Source organism: Ochotona princeps, chromosome 2, assembly GCF_030435755.1.
Source record: "Ochotona princeps isolate mOchPri1 chromosome 2, mOchPri1.hap1, whole genome shotgun sequence".
Lineage (NCBI taxonomy): Eukaryota > Metazoa > Chordata > Mammalia > Lagomorpha > Ochotonidae > Ochotona > Ochotona princeps.
The window spans coordinates 24,253,303-24,270,114 of NC_080833.1; the positions used below are offsets into that span (position 1 = coordinate 24,253,303).

The 16,812-nt window shown below is 57.1% G+C and overlaps 1 protein-coding gene across 3 annotated transcripts in view; it reads left to right on the forward strand.

Moving 5' to 3' along the window:
- The window catches only part of ZNF362 (zinc finger protein 362), a 31,913-nt gene extending 15,915 nt beyond the window's left edge, over positions 1-15,998 (forward strand). For all 3 annotated transcript variants that reach the window (XM_058678508.1, XM_058678515.1, XM_058678511.1), the window contains 7 exons: positions 1,596-1,659; positions 1,814-2,060; positions 4,949-5,294; positions 5,808-6,032; positions 12,102-12,180; positions 12,474-12,632; positions 14,299-15,998. In XM_058678508.1, coding sequence (XP_058534491.1) covers positions 1,596-1,659; positions 1,814-2,060; positions 4,949-5,294; positions 5,808-6,032; positions 12,102-12,180; positions 12,474-12,632; positions 14,299-14,415 — 1,237 coding nt within the window. In that variant the 3' untranslated portion in view covers positions 14,416-15,998. The remainder of the gene's footprint in view (positions 1-1,595; positions 1,660-1,813; positions 2,061-4,948; positions 5,295-5,807; positions 6,033-12,101; positions 12,181-12,473; positions 12,633-14,298) is intronic.
- The last annotated feature ends 814 nt before the right edge of the window (positions 15,999-16,812 follow it).

Genomic DNA, 16,812 nt, shown 5'->3' on the forward strand with positions numbered 1-16,812 from the left:
CCAGGTGGATGACACACCTGCCCCTAGCTCCTAGCCCGCCTTGGGGAAGCTCCCCAGCAGTCCCGGAGCCTCCTCCCCTGGCCCTGCAGCCCAGCTCCCACGGTCAGTGGTAATGCTGGCCTGGCTCCCAAGCCTGCTCTCTGTCCCGGAGTTTGCAGCCAGGCCACCCCGAGGCAGGACTTCCTCCTTAGCCTGTGGGCTGGATGCTCTGTCTTTCCCCCTGAACAGCCAAGGGCTTCATGAGGTAGACTTGGCATCCAGTAGATTCCAGTGGGAATCTCTGCTCCCTGCTTTCCTGCTCTGTCTTCGCATAAGTCACTTCACCGCTCTCCATTGTCATTAGTGGGTGGGTGAGCATGCTGGAAGCAGCCTCCTCTTGAGTTTTCGTTTTTGTTTGTTTCTGGGGAGAGACAAAAGTCCCAGTCAGGCAGAACTCCAGGCCGGAAGTGCTACTCGGGCTGGCTGGTTGTAAGGCCTGGGGTGTGGTTTCAGTGGGTGGAGGGAAGTGAACGTTGGTGCCAGGACCTAGGCTGCCTTGGGCCACCTTGGAGGATGGCCAGGCTCAGAATCCCATCCTGGAGGGAAAGGCACTGAGCTGTTGGCCTGTGTGTCTTCACTCTACCAGGAACTGGGGTTGGGAAACAGACTTGACTGGCTTGCCAGATCGCTCCCTTCCCCTCCCCCCATGGGCCTGTTTGTTCACCTGTTTAATGGGCTGGTGAGACCTCTCCTGCTTACTTTTCAAGGACAGGTCACGAGAGAGCATTTGATGTTTCTAAGCTCTTCCTTAACAACAGCGAGGTTAACGATTGGGTTCCTCCTGAAATTGCACACCCGCAGCTCCCATGGGGGCTTCTCAGTTCTCGGGGCCAGGAAGAGAGATAGAAGGTGCCTACTTTGGGTCTTCCTCTACACAAGCCACAGATCCAGTGAGGTCAGTGGGAGCGTCAAGAGAATCAGGAACGAGCCTCCTTGTGGCCTGGGCCCCAGAAGGCTTGCTCTCCACCTGTTCTAGGGTCACAGGCAGGCAGATGGAACCTTCTGGAAGGGGTTGAAAACGGCCTTCCCACCGTACAGGCCTGCCGTGGGAAGCGACACTGTCACACACTTCTACGCAGGAGCCTCCCGTGGCCCCGGCCTCAGGCCTGCTCGGAGCCCTTCCTAAGCGCAGTGCCAGGGTGCACACCTGGGGGACGGGGTCAAGTCCTGCCCGTGCCCATGCCTGGGCTTGCCCATCCGGCCTTCAACAAGGCTGGATATGATGACCCTAAGGTAGCCCTTGTGTCTGCCCCAGGGGCAGGTGCAGGCAGATACTTCTGCTCTGGGGCTCCCCAGTCTCGGAGGGTGGCTCTGCAACCTGCTCCCCCCACACCCCGCCCCGTAGCATGCTGGGAGGACATAGTGTGGCCTGGAATGTGACCCAAGCCCCCTGAGGGAGAAGACACTGAATTCCAATTTTTTCTGCTGCTGGGAGACGAGGTGCCCTGAGCCTGCTTTGATTGGGGGCTGAAGGTTCTGTGAGCTCTGAGTGGGAGCTCCTTTCCCCCTCAATAACAGCCGTTCTCCCTCTGCACTCCTCTCCCTGCCCCCCTCAGGATGGCCGAGCCGCGATTTAACAACCCCTACTTCTGGCCCCCTCCTCCCACCATGCCCAGCCAGGTAAGACAGCCTTCGCCCTTGTCTTTGCACCCAGGGTTTTGGTTGTGGCTTGCGGGTGGGGCGAGGATGGAGCTGGTGGGGAGAAGCTAGGGAGGAGGAGGGACGGGGAGCGGCCCCAGCCCCCTCAGCCCCGTGGGCTCCCGCCCGCCCGCAGCTGGACAACCTGGTCCTGATTAACAAGATCAAGGAGCAGCTGATGGCGGAGAAGATCCGGCCGCCTCACCTGCCGCCCACGTCGGCGTCGTCGCAGCAGCCGCTGCTGGTGCCGCCCGCGCCCGCCGAGAGCAGCCAGGCCGTCATGTCGCTGCCCAAGCTGCAGCAGGTGCCCGGGCTGCACCCGCAGGCCGTGCCACAGCCCGACGTGGCGCTGCACGCACGGCCGGCCACCAGCACGGTCACAGGTAGGATGGCCAGGGTGGGGCCTGCGGGCATGGGCGGGGCAGCCAGGGCCCTGGGGTGCAGATGGGTGGCAGCCTTGGGGAGGCCTGGCTGGGACAGGGGGACCGGTCATAGCACCCAGATTGTACTGAGAGGACAGGGTCTCCCAGCGACGGGGTGTCTGCTGGAGGCTGACCAGGAAGGCTAGGCTAAGCAGAGGAAGAGCTCTGGAGGGACAGCACGGGCTGAAATGCAACCAGACAGGACAGGGGTGCCACAGAGAGGGTACTGGCATGCAAGGCCCTGAAGGGGGCTCCTCCTGGCAAGGTGGGACCCAAGTGTTACCACCACTGCCATCCCCAGCCTGGGGCACCGTGTGTGTTTGTCACAATATTCAGTTTCTTGTCCTCTGCAGCCCAAAAAGGTGACTGCTATTAGTATTAATACCAGTCTCTCTTTTTTTGGTCAAATTTATTTGTGGAAAGGTAGAGTGACAGAGAGAGGTGAGGAGGGGAGATCTTCCATGCTGCTCCACTCCCCCCCGATGGCTGCAGCAGCCGCCTCTGGGCCAGGTTTCTGCCAGGAGCCTGGAGCTTTGACTTGGTCTCCCGTGTGATTGCGGGGACCCACACTGCCCCCTTTCCCTGCTTTCCCGCGTGCATTAGCAGCAGCTGCCTCCACAGCTGGGGAGGCAGCAGGACCAGGACTGATCTGGGCTGCCCGTGTGGCCCCAGACGCCTGTTGTTCTCTGCTTTTGACCTTCATGTCTGCATTCCGCAGATGAGGAAACAGAGGCAGAGAAAGATTAAAACCGTAATTTTGTGGCCGAGAAGAGGCAGGGGCAGGTGGTTCGGGGGTCCACGTCCTGACCTCTTGCTGTATCCAGTTCTGCTAAAATTGATTGGCAGGACCCTGTGGGCCAGGCAAAGCAGTTTGGACTTCACCCCTCTGCACCCCACCCTGGGCCGTAGGGAGCTGTGGAAGGCTTGGAAGTCAGAAAGTGGAGGCTGAGCCTTCAGGAGAGGGTGTTGGCTGGGCCGGGCAGCAGTAGTGGGGACAGTGCTGGGCCAGATGGAGGTGGGAGATCTGGTAAGGGGTCCATGCTGAGGGGATGGGTCCAGTGACAGGGGAGAAAAGCTCTGATGCCAGAGGTCAACCTGGGGCAGTGCCAAGGGCCTGGAGCCCCACGATGCCCTCCGTGGAGCTGGAGGGACGGCCACTGGGCTGGACCTTAGTTCCTGGTCTGGTTCGCGTACCTGCCACCAGCCGGCACTGTGTGTTCACTGGGTCTCTCTCTCTCTCGCTCTGTCTCTTCGGAGATATCCAGGAATTACAGGGGCCTTGTGATTCTCATCTGGGCCCCAGCCGCACTCTGTGCATCTCCGGTTATTAAGATTTTATTAAATTTATTTTTTTCATTATAAAACTAATATTAAAAAAGTAATATAAGCATGTTAAGGGAAATTTGGAAAAAAGAGAAACGAAGAAAAAAAAACCACTCACAATCCCCAGTTCCTAGACCCAGAAACCGAGAGAGCCGTTCAGTCTCTTACCTTCGTTTTTCATATCCGTGTTTCTCCCTACGCCTAGGTGAACTGCTGGTACGGCTGGCACTCGCCACCTCATTGTAAACACATTTATTGCGTTTTCTATTATAAAGGTGTTACACAGTTGTACACAAAATTTAGAGTTGGCCGACTACTTGAAAGTAGAAAAAAAATTAGCCTGTGTTTTACTACCATTAGAGTTTTACTATGTTTTCTATATAACTTGTTTTATCTTTTAATCACAGATGTAAAAAAAAAAAAAAAGTGGATAAATTTGCCAGGTAAAAGATTCAAGTATTATAGAAACAGATAAACAAAAGTCTGAAAAATGCTCCCAAATTCTTTTCCCTCACTAGAGTGAGAATCAAAATTAGCTGTTCAGGGAGTATCATGTCCCAAGTCGATGTTTGTGCATTCATGCACACACACGTATAGTCCTGTACAAATGTAGGTGGTTTCCACATTGTTCTATTTTGAAACAGGTGTGTATGTACCCTAGCTCCACTGTTCCCGCGGTAGCCCAGGTTGGTCTGACGGCGCTGTGCACTGCACCTGTCTTGTCTGGGGGCTGTGTTGCCCTCTCGGGGTGTGGCTGCTCACGCGGTGGGGGACAAACACGCCACGTCCCCTTTTGTGTGCTCCTTAGTCTGTGGGACAGGCCTCTGCACACAGATCTCTGGGCTCATATGCAAACATGTCTGAGCTAGAGTTCTGGAAATAGAATGGCTGGGTCCAAGGCTGCGTGTGTGAAACATTCATGGTGAGCCTCACAGGGCGCCCCGGAGGCTGTGAGTGTGCACGCCCCCCTCCTCCCTGTCACCCCATACCAAACAGAATGGCAAGGGTTAATTTCCTATGCGCGGATTAGCGATTTCTTAGACTGAGTCATTCAGACTGCGTGAGAATCCATTTTTGGCCTTTCATCCACTTAATAGTATGAATAGTTCCAGGTCCCTGATTTTTAAGATTAACAATAGAAGTTTCAAAAACAGTCCAGTGTTGAACTCACTGGATCTTCCGATTCCTGAGTTCACGTTTATTTAAATGGCTCCTGAGCCTTCCGTCCGTGTGTCGTATGCCTGGGGTCGGGGTGCTGGTGACCCTTGCTGGGGTGCCTGTGGCCCCCCAACATGTTGCTGTGACCATACACCAGTGAGCCCACTTGTGCCCCAGCCCACCCTGAGGCCATCAGCATCCCTGGTGTCTAACTCAGCTGGGTCCTAAGGCCTTGGCAGCATCTTCCCCTCCTCCCCCCCTTGTGTAGCCACCCCTGCAGTGGGAGACGGCTCTAGTGGGAAGGGGAGGAGGCCCAGCCTGGCCAGGTAAGCCCCAGCAGCTCCGACCCAGCCCTCCTATCTTCGCAGGTCTGGGGCTGTCCTCCCGGACCCCAGCCGTGAGCACCTCCGAGTCAAGTACAGGCACCGCCACCGCCACTGTCACGGGCACGGGCACCAGCGCCCCTTCCACACCCACCACCACCAGCCAGAGCCGCCTCATCGCCTCGTCCCCCACCCTCATCTCAGGGATCACCAGCCCCCCCCTCCTGGACTCCATCAAGACAATCCAGGGCCATGGCCTGCTTGGCCCCCCCAAGTCGGAACGGGGCCGCAAAAAGATCAAGGCGGAGAACCCAGGCGGTCCGCCGGTCCTCGTTGTCCCCTACCCCATCCTGGCCTCAGGCGAGACTGCCAAGGAGGGCAAGACGTATAGGTGGGAATCTCAGGGGGAACTTGAGGGGTGGACCCAGAGCTGGGGCTCAGGCTGGGCTCCAAAGGGGCAGAGCTCCTGGCAAACTCTGCCCAGGTCCCTGGGACCCTTGCAGAGGTGGTCTGTCCATTTCTTCCTCTGCTTAAACTTGGCCTGACCAAACCCCAAATCCCCAGGCTGTGGCTGCCCCTCCAGAAAGTCCGAGTCCCTAGTTGCAGGTCAGGGGCATGGGAGCCCCCAGCTGACTGCTGGTTTGAGAACTTCTGGGAGCATGGCATCTCCAGGCTGGCACCCTTTCCTAGATCCTGGGCCTTATCTTCCGTGGGAGGTGCAGCCCTACTCCCCCACCCCAAGATATAAGCCCGCCCCCTTGCCACTCCCAGGTGGGCCTGGGTTCCCAGGCCTTCCCACAGGCCAGGCCCACACCCGAGGGAGGGCTCCCGTGGAGGTAAGTGGGTGGAGCTGTGGGGGTTGGGTGGGCATCCTCCCAGGTGTGAGCATGCCTCTTGCCGACAGGTGTAAGGTCTGCCCGCTGACCTTCTTCACCAAGTCTGAGATGCAGATCCACTCCAAGTCGCACACAGAGGCCAAGCCCCACAAGTGCCCACACTGCTCCAAGTCCTTTGCCAACGCCTCCTACCTGGCCCAGCACCTACGCATCCACCTGGGCGTCAAGCCCTACCACTGCTCCTACTGTGATAAGTCCTTCCGCCAACTCTCCCACCTCCAGCAACACACCAGGTATGTGACTTGCCCAGTACTGCCCGTCTGCAGCCAATACCTGCCCATCTTCAACTCAATACCTGTGGCCTGGAGCAGGTGCAAGGGGGGTCCGGAACTTTCTCTAGACGCCCATCGCCCTCAGGGTCAAGGACAAGTTACTTTGCTTGACATTCAAGGCCTCTCACTGTTGCCCTCTTCTCTCAGTTTCCCATCACCAGGTCTTGCACCTGCTGCGTTCTTTACCTGCCATGCTGGTGCCTGTCGACCTACTCACTGTTTAGGCCAGCTCTCTCTAGGAAGGCCTCCCAGCTACAGAGGGGCCCCTGTGCCTTCCCATCCCAGCACTGGTGCTCCTGTTGTGTCCTTACCTGGTTCCTTGGCTCACCTTCCGCAGCACACCCTGGGTCTCTTGAAGGCAAGAACGCGGTCTCTGCCATTTCTCCACCCCCAGCAAGTGTGGCACATGACTGGCATTCACTGAGTCTTTGTGGAATAAATGGAGCTAGCTTTTGTAGAGCATTTGTTTAACAAATAGTGAAAGAGCCGGGTACTCTCCCAGGCGCCCTTCCAGTGTGGCAGGGAATGTGGCAGACAGAACCTCTTGTCTTCCGGGAGGCTTCCAGTCAAGCATGTCAAAGATACGCATATGTATCTTTAAGAAGAGGGGGACAGTTTTCAGACCAGCCCACCCTAAGGACTCACACCATGCATTGCAAGAAACAAGGCCCAGGCTCCCAAGGGTGCTGCTTCTCCGAAGGGTGAGAACCACCCGCTGATGGGCATCTCCTTCACCCTGTCACGTGCTTGCCCGTGTGCCCTGGGAAAGAGCTAGGAACGGGATGGTTGTTGCTGTGGAGTTTGCCATGTCCAGAAAGAGCTCACAGTTTTCTGTCTTTGCAGGGGCTAGATGGGAGACAGGGATAATAGAGACGGACCCTGTAGTTGTTGATGTTGGTTCTGGGAGGATCAGCTGGTTGTTTGTCTGTGGTGTCCACAATGGCACAATGCCCTGCCTGGTCTCGTTGGCTGACCCGGGGGCATGTTGTGTCCCTGTGTTCCCAGACAAGCGACAGAGGGCAGCAGGGTCAGGGGCTGTCTGTTTTTTCATGTCTGTGCCTCAAAAGGCACTGGTCTCAAAATGAATACATAGATGCATGAATGGACGGATGGATGGATGGAATATATAGATGAATGAATGAACGGCTGGTTGAATGAATGAATCTAAAAATGAAGGCCTTGATCCGAACAGGAAAGTTTGTTTTGGCAATCTTCTGAGTTGACCACTGCTTTTGAAATGTTTCCAGTTGGCCAGTTGAATTTGCATGAGTGGGTATAACAAGTTGTTGGTTAAAAAACAAACAACCAGCCAACCAAAACTCATCCCTGTTGTATGGTTCTTAAAACCACACATGCAAAAGCCTGAGAAATGAGCTTTTGCTGAGAGACAGGGTGATGCCCCGAATCGTGTGTGTGTGTGTGTACACGCGTGTGTGTGGATGGCAGAAAAATTCTTGAGGTCTGATCAGAGATGAGGACCTTGGCAGCTGCCGGATTGTGCCTGAATGGCCTAGCTCATGGAGCACCCTCTCTTTGGAGACCCGATCTTAGACTTAAAGGGGTTGATGTGCTGTTATTGTTATTGTTGTTGCATAGTGTGTGTGTGTGTGTGTGTGTGTGTGTGAACAACTTCAGAGAATTCTGTCAACCTTTAGAAGACTATTTATAAGCCACCAGGCACTGGCACATATAATTAAACCCGTATGTCCTAACCCAGTGGCAAAGAGGTGGGTGTCCAATTGCCGTAGAGTCCCAGGATGTTTCAGACAAAACAGCCAAGAAAGCCACATTGAAAGAAGCACCCAGAGCGCAGACTCCAGGCCACTGCTGGCTGACGGAAGCTCTTTGCTGTTTTCCTGCGCCTTGGCCAGGAACCAGGCAATCTGATCCTATAATCAAATCTATCTTCCCAATGTCACCACCACTAATGGATGGAAGACAAGAAGGTCACGTTCCACACAGAGCCAGCCGCAGCTGAGTGGCAGAGGGCGAGTTGGGAGAGTGAGAACGTTAGCTACCCTGGGAGTTGAGGAAGCTGCTCTGGGCAGGTGGTTCAGAGACAAAGTTCGTGACCCTTGTGATCCTGGGAGATGAGGAGGGAGGCTGCGTGGTGAGGGAAGGGAGGACGGAGAAGGAACAACAGGTGGTCTGCACAGTGTTACCCCAGGCCAGACTGTGGAAGGACCAGCCCCTGGCTGATAGACACTCCGTGGGCTTCCGGAGCTAAGAGGCTGTGGAGGTTGGTTCCTGAGGGTCTGCAGCAGGAGTGTCTGCTGGGCCACCAGGGGTCTGCAGGTGGCCCTGTATGCAGCTGGAGTCTGGGCACTGCGGTGGTGTTGGAGGGAGTTAGGAAATCATAGGGCAGGGCCTCGGCCGGATCTGTCCACAGAACCAGCGCTGGACAGGAGGGAGCTGGGGTTGGTTGGTTTATCTGAGGAGCCAAGAGTGTTTTGTTTTTATTTTTGTTTTTTCCTTGGCTGTGATGTTAGGTGCATGCATAAATGGCAATTAGAGCAGGGGAAGGTGTCGTTTTGGACACTCAGGTCTGATGATAATAACGACAACAGCAATAACGACCATTCTTTGTTAGAGAGTGTGGCCTCTGTGCAAAATATCCAGGAAGTTCTGTGTCGTGTGAATTTGTTTCTGCTTGTAAGAGATCATGAATCGGTGTCTCTCTCTCCCTTCCCTGCTCACCTGGTCCCTTCGCAAATAAACTTTTCTGCAGCAAAATAAATAAATAAATAAAAAAACCAAGTAAATTAAAAAAGAGATCATGAATCGAGGAAAGAAAAGGGATAACCAATGAATTCTTAAGTCATTTTAATATTGAAAATGTCTTGTTGTTATTTGTTCATCTTAAGTAGAAATTTACATATTGAAAATGGACATTGCAATAATTTGTGCACACCTTTTCGGTAAAGTCGCTTAGTCCGTCCCTCGGGGGGTGCAGGGACAGTGAGCCCAGCTTCCCTGTGCTGCTAGGGAGGAGAGACCTCCAAGAAGGGGGTGAGCTTCCTATCAGCATGGACGTGGGGGCCAGGGAAGAGACGCCCTACAAAGGACCTGGACCTGACTTTAACCTCAGGGCCTGTAGTTGAGGACATGGGCTCCAGTGGGCGCAGCAGCCTGGTCCTTCTCAGCCAGCCCAGGGCGGGGTGCTTGCACACGCGCACACAGTGGTGGGAGAGGCAGACCCTGCCTGTGCTTGTGCGCGCACACACACACACACACACACACACACACAGCAGTGGGGAGAGGCAGACCCTGCCTGGCCCATGGGCCTCCCACAGTGACCTGGAAAGTTGCCTAACCCTCAGGAGAGTGAGTGGAGGTGGAGGTGACGAGGGAACCTCTAGGCTGAACATTGAAGCTGCTGTGACTCGCCCCCTGGCCCAGAGCAATGGACATTCCTGACCGGGTGACAGTGTGAGCGAAGGCTCAGGGGCCTGGTGGGGCAGGGGTGCTGGAGACACTGAGACCAGAACAGTAAAGGCCTTGAGTGCCAGGCTGGGGGTTAGGACTGTGCTGGAAAAAGCAGGAGGCCGTGGGGGTTACAAACTGCGGCTGCTATCTGCAGGCAGCGGCCGAGGCTGGGAATCCAGGGAGAAGACAGGGTCATTGCTTGGCTTGCCTGGAGGAGGCTGACAGGCAGGTTCCTGGTCAAGAGGGCCGTGTCCCCAAGGAGTGGCCTGACGGCCCTGGAGACAGTCACTCAGTCAGTCAACAAACATCCAAGACTCATCCCTCCACCCCGAGAATGGAGGTCGATGCTGTGGGGTGTATTTCTAGCACTACTGCCTGACTCCAAAGAGGATGGGCTCGCTGTCCCTCCTCCAGTCTGTAGCCACTGTCGAGCCGTCTGTGCCAAGCTTGTGCCTGGCACCAGGGTGATGGTGGCAGCCAAGATCAGGGACTTCTGGTACTCAAAGGGACAGCCAAGAAAGCTGTGATGGGATGTTGATGAAGTCAACTTCTCAGGCTGTCTGACACATCCAGGGTGGGCAGCTTGGTGGGGAGGGTGGGCTGTGCTGGGACTGAGCTTGTCTGAAGGGACAGGGCAGGCTGCCCCTGGAAGGGGGTGTTTGCTGAGAGCAGGGGTATGGGATCTGGACAGGCTAACCGAGGGCGAGGTGTACCTAGCAGAGGGAACAGCCGGGACAGAGGCCTCGGGGCTGGAGAGAGCTCGCCACACCAGAAGAGCAGGTGGGAGGGTGGCGGTAGGACCAGGAGACCCTTGCTGCCTGTGCCACCTGGCACCAGCCCCAGAGGGAGTTGAAGGGGGAGAGTTGGTCCAGGTGACCCTGAGGTACTTCTGTTGGAGGGAGGATGTGCTGGCCAGGGGTGATGTCCCCAGACACATGGTTGCCAAGAATGTGCAGGTGTATTATGGCTCTCAGAACCAAGGCAGGTGCACTTGGCTTGCCTGGGTGGGTCTGGGGCCACCCGGGCTCCCCGCTAGTGGAGATGTCCTTCTTGGGCAGCCATATCCCGCCTGTGAGGGAGAGCTGTGATGTGCAGGGGCTTGGGGGAGCCGGCCAGGGAAGGATGAGTGACTCTCCCCGCATGAGACTTGCCCTGCTGTTCATCTGGGCCAAGGAATGGGGGGAGGGACTACCAGGTGTTGGGCTAACGCCTGAGCCACCTGCAGGGGTGCCCCACTTCCAAGCACTCGTCTTTGATTCCCAGCCCCAACTTCTGACTCTAGTTTTCTGGAATGCAGACCCCAGGAGGTAGCAGTCCCTGTGAGTCCACATGGAAGACTTGGCTGAAGCTCCTGACTCGTGGCTCTTGCCCAGACCACTGACCATGGCAGGCTTTGGGGAGTGAACCAATGAGACAGGATCTCTCTCAAATAAGAGGAGTACAGATGAGCCACTCTCTAGCCAGCACTCAGAGTGCCTGGGAGCAAGAGGCCAAGCAGGACCCCACGAGGAAGGCCTTGGCCGACGCCCTGAGGAAGCTGGTTCCCGCAACAGTGCAGTGGCCCCCCTGCATCAGAGTTGATTGGGAGCAGTGAGTGTGCGAATGGTTTGCACTTGACCCTTGGGTCCTAGGTTCTGGCCATGGCCCACGCTGGAGGGGTCTGAGTTTCACGGATGAGCAGAGCTGGGGCATGGCAGGGGCAGAGCCCACAGGGACCCTGCCCCTGGCTTATTGGCAAATGAGGCATTTCATTGCCCCCACCCACTTGGCACAAGGAGTTTGTGGAAATGGAGGAGGCAGCCCAGAGAGCCCAGAGGCCTGAGCACCCTCTGCGGGGCAGGCTGCCCGTCAGCCCTCCTCATGTCCTCCACTGCCCCCTGCTCCCCTGCATGGGGGCTGTCCTCAACCCTGTCCACACGCCTCCACTCTGTGACACAGTGGCTCATTTTGGCCAGCATTTCCTGTAGCATTTGTCACCTGCTGGGGTGACTCACAGGCTTCCCTCCTGACTACCTCTTGTTCCCGCCTGGCAGTAGTTTTGTTTGCTTTGGTCACTAATGTCTTCCCAGGACCTGGCATGGTGCCTAGCACACGCAATGCCCGATGAATGAATGATAGTAAGGCTGGCCGATGCTTACTGACAGTAAGCCCCTGATGGGTATTCATTCACCAAGCTCAGGAAGAGAGGAGCTGTAGCTTTTTTTTTTAGAAGCTGTATTTTTATACCCATTTTGCAGATGAGGAAACCGAGGTTCAGAGATTCGCCCAAGGGCACCCAGCCAGTCAGGGGTGGAGCCAGGGTGAGACCTCTGGAATGGGGGTTTGGAGACACTCCCAGGCAGGATGGGAACTGCAGAGAGAGGGTAGAGGCTGGGAACAGTCAGAGGGAGAGGGTCTGCTCCATGGCCGTCCTCAGGGCTGGCTTTCCAGGAGTGGGCAGGATGTGGACAGGGCTGAGACCCTGGGGAGTCAAGGTTTCAGAGGTAGGGTTAGACTGAGGGGGCAGAGCAGGAGAGATGAAGAGGCCCCCAGCTACAGCCCCTGCGGAGTGGGGCAGGAGAGGCCATGTGCCAAGGCCTCCAGCTCACTGGGCTGCCCTTGCAGAATCCACACAGGCGACAGACCCTACAAGTGCCCACATCCTGGCTGTGAGAAGGCATTCACTCAGCTCTCCAACCTCCAGGTGAGTGCCCGCTGGGGGCACAGCTCCCTGTTGCCTCCCTGGGAGTCTGCCGGAGTGGGGGGACTGGTCACTCTGCCCCCCAGGAAGCTGTGCCGGGGTGAGGGGGTTGTGCTAGGGATGGGGGGACTGCCAGGTGCCCAGCCACCTTGCCCCCCAGGAAGCTGTGCCGGGGTCGGGAGTGGTGTCAAGGTGGGGGACTGTCATGTGCCCGGCCACCTTGCCCCCAAGAGTGGAAGCGGGCTGAGAGGCAATGGGAGGAGAGGGACCCACCACCTCCCGCTGTGCTCCTGCAGTCCCACCAGCGCCAGCACAACAAGGACAAGCCCTACAAGTGTCCCAACTGCTACCGGGCCTACTCAGACTCTGCCTCCCTGCAGATCCACCTCTCAGCCCATGCCATCAAACACGCCAAGGCCTACTGCTGCAGCATGTGCGGGCGGGCCTACACCTCGGTGAGTCCTCCCTCACCCCACTTCCCATTTCCCAAGCCACGGCTTCTGCTCCCCGCTGCCCGGGGCAGATCCCCCTGTCTGGGTCCCAGGGCCCTTGGAACACTAGCCGAGGGCTGGCAGGTGGCCGGGGTGCACCCTGCTCTCCAAGGCTAGAGAGACTAGGGTCAGGGAAGCTGCCACTCCCACGATGGCCACAAGATGGCACCGTAGCACGGCCCAGAGCTAAGCTCATCTCAAGAAGGGCCACCTGGGGAAGGGACATTTTCCTAAGCCTGGCCGCCCACAGAGCACGCAAGGAGAGGGGAGCTTGGAGCCATGTTGGTTCCACCGAGGGACAGCTCTGCGTGGACCACACATGGCGCTGTAGGACCCAAAGGGCAATTCTCATCCCACTGGATCCCATATTTGCCTCAGTGGAATGGGAAGCTATCAGAAAAGCAGGGAGGATTTAATATTTTTTTTAACTTATTTTAATTTTTTTAAAGGCAAAGTGATACAGACAGATATTTTTCATCTGTTGGCTTACTGCCCAAATGACTGCCACAGTCAGGGCTGGGCCAGGTCAAAGCCAGCAGCCGTTTGGGGGGTAAGGAACCAATGGCCCTGAGCTGCCACCTCCTTCCTCCCAGTGTGTGTCACCGGGAAGCTAGGTGGGAAGTGGAGCCCGAGCCGGAACCCTGGCACTCCCATGTGGGATGCAGACATCCAGCAGCATCTTCACTGTCCCCCATAGATCCCCCTGGAGGGTGTTTGGCTCATGGAGCAAGGGTAGGGGTCAGTCAGCAGTCCTTGTCAGGCGCCAGGCAGGGCTGCTGTTTGCCCAGTACTGAGAAAGCTGCATTGATTCTGCACTGGAGCTCCAGGGCCAGAGCTGAAAGCTGAACCCCACTTTATCTCATGTATAAAGCTGTTACTTTGTATCTTTGACGATAAGGCCTCCTTTTTTGAACATCCCCACCCTGTCTTTGTAGTACCTAAAAATCATTAATGCAGACGTGTTAGAACAGCCAACACACATTGCTCTGACCTCATTGTGCTGCGTCTGGCAGGACCCTAGCAAGATTCCTGTCCTCCCGTTTTGGGAACACTCTCTTAGTCTGGCTCTTGTAGACACCTGGCCCCTGGTGTCACTCACTGGCCCGATACCAGCAAACATGAAGGCTCCCTCTGCTGCCCTCTGAGGGCTGACCTGTGAGGCCCAGGCCTGGCAGGTGAGGCCCCAAGGGGACCTACCCCTCACCCGGTGCGGGGCATGGCCTGGCATGAGTGGCTGTGCAGTCATGGCATCTCAGGGCAGATGAGCCGGGGCGGGGGGACCTCTCCCCAGGAGAGGACTGCGTAATGGGGTGCTAGGGCAGGTGCACCTGGTAGGTAGGGTTGGGCTCCAGCCACCCTCCGCCTGGGGTGGCCAGTGGGTAGAGGGCTGCCAGTGCTGAAGGAGGAGGCTGGTACCCACTGGCTCACCAGCCAACCCCCACTGAGGGCTCGGACTCCAGCAGGTGAGCCAGAACTCTTGTCACCCCTGGGCAGCCCAGCAGTCAATGCCAGAGGCAGCCGCCACCAGGGTGGCCTGCCCTCCAGGCGCCCTCCAGTGGCCACGTGGGGAACTGCAGCCTCCGTGCCTTCCTCTCTGAGCGCTTACACTCTCCCCTGCACCTGCCCACAGGAGACCTACCTAATGAAGCACATGTCCAAACATACAGTGGTGGAGCACCTGGTGAGCCATCACTCGCCTCAGAGGACGGAGTCGCCAGGCATCCCGGTGCGAATCTCGCTCATCTGAGCCCGTCCGAGGCCGCCACCCTGCCTGGCCCGTCGGCAGACTTCAGGCCCTGACTCCCTGCAGGGGGGCCCTCTGGGGACCACCAGGCTCTCTCATGACCTTCCTGACCTTCCAGAAAGTGCAGCCTGCAGAAGCCCCCGCCTGGTCCAGCTCCCAGGGAGGCCAGACCTGCAAGCTCTGGACTGTCCCGGTGGCATCCAAAGACGATCTCCGAGCACTTTGAACCTGTTGGGTTTTCTTTCTACGCCATGCCCTTCACTTGCTTCACTGTTTTTGTTTTTTTTTAATTTGTTTTGGAAATAACAAAACAAAAAGAAAATATTTATTGGCCAGGAAGTTGGTGCTGCTAAAAGCGAGAAATGTAAAACATCGGACAGCCGGATGCAGAAAACCAGCAGGCCACGTGGGACCTTCAGTTTCTGGAGCCCCGGGTCTGTGAACGTGACCGCCGGGTGGGAGGGGCAGGAGGCGGCTGGAGTGAGCCCCTTAAGCCCCGGGTGCCTGGCCAGCCCTCTCTGGCTTGGCCCTGGGCATCAGAGAATACAAGAATGCAACAGTGGCCAGCGGGGGGATCCAGGATTCAGGAGACAGAGACAAGAGGGGGTGGGAGACCTGCAGGACCCACGGGTGCAGTGACGGGCTGGGTGGCGGGCCCAGGGGAGTGGGGCGGGGTGGTGGGCCCCACCGCCCTGAAGACCACCCCAGTCTACCTCGGTGCTGGCCAGGAAACCTATCGGCTACCTCTCCCACCATCCCAGACCGTGGGGAGGGACCTGGGGAGGAAGTGCGCCTACGCCCAGGACCTCTCTCGAACTTTCTCCAGATGGGGACAGAGCCCAGGGAGGGGTCGTTTGTCTTCCCTGCCGTTGGGGAGTGGGGTAAAGGAGGGACTCCCCAGCCCAGGCCTGTGGGGAGGAGGGTCCGGGAGCAGACCCGCTTCCCCCACCCCCACAGACACACCCCAATCTGAAAGCCATGCGTGTCCGTGTATATAGGAACATGTACAGAGCGAGAGAAGCTCCCCACATCCCCTCCCGGGGGGGGGGAAAAAACTAGACAGAAACTCATCTATATATTCTGTATCTGGAGTTGCGTTTGGAATATTAACTGTGTTATTTTTATACACTTTTTAAGCCTTAACTCGCCATTGATTTACCAGTTTAACGTTTCCTGGGGTTTCTTTTCCCGTGGGGTTCTCTGCCTCCGCCCCACCTCCTTTGTTTGACTTGCGTTGTCTGATATTCAGTATTGTAGCTTCTCGTCCGCATGTTACTACCCTGTAAATACGCTGTTCTCCATGCTGTTGACACCCCTCTGCTTTTTTTTTCTATTGGGACCTCCAGGCCACCGTACTTAGAACTAGTTACCTTATTAAAAAAGAGAAAACTGTGCTGGCTTTTCCGTGTGCATCTCGGTGGCCGGGAGGTGAGGACAGGCAGGGAGGCAGGAAGCAAGGAGAGGGGGTGGGGAGCCGCAACAAGAGCAAGTATGGGGGAAAAACACTAAAGGGGCAAGAAACGAAGGAAAACCTCTGCTCTTTGTATTTCTCTGTTGTGAAGAATAAACTGTACCTGCACCCGGGCGGCATCCGTGTGTGGCGTGCTGTGTGCGAGAGCAGGGCAGGCGCTTGGGGAAGCCGGGGCGTGAACAGACCCTGGCCGTGGGATAGCCTCACGCAGGCCCAGAAGTGGTGCCTTCTGTGGGTGCCCCAGGGCTCCGCTGCAAAGTAGGTGACGCGTGGAGGGAGCTGGGCTGTGCCTAGGTGGAGGGGTCTCTGGTAGGCTCGACCCATTCTAGAGTGACAATGGGCCCGTCTGCTCCCTGGGGATACGCTGCTCCTAGCTGCGCCCAGTGCCTCACCTGCAGTGCTGGGACACAGGCCCATGGAGCCGTCCTCCCACCTGCCTGTCCCCATGCTTGCCAGGGTGGGTGAATGGTGCACAGGAGCCCCCTCTGGCAGGTTGGTCAGAGCTGTGCTGAGGAAGCGTGGGGAGCTCTCAGTGACCCGGGAAGCCCGGTCCCAGTGGCTCAGGCGGCTGGCAGGGGTCAGGCAGCAACGGCCTCGGGGGATGTCGCCAGCCATCCCCCTGGCTCTCAGAGCCCGCCTGGGTCAGGAGTTCCTGTGGGGTTGGCCCTTCCGGTCTCATGGCTACCTCTGCGCTCCAATAGCCAAAACGCCACCAGGTCTTGTGGCTCTGTTGGGCATGGGCTGTCTGGCTTGGGCCTGGGGACCCATGTTTGTCACCTGGAACACAGAACAAAACCTGTACCTCCACTGTATCTCTCCGGGGTCAGAGGGTGGTGGGAGCCGGGGTGCATCAGCATCAGGAGGGGCAGTGGACGCAGGGCCCCAGGAGCCAACATTGCCCCCTTCTGTCTCGCAGGGCTCAGTTCTCC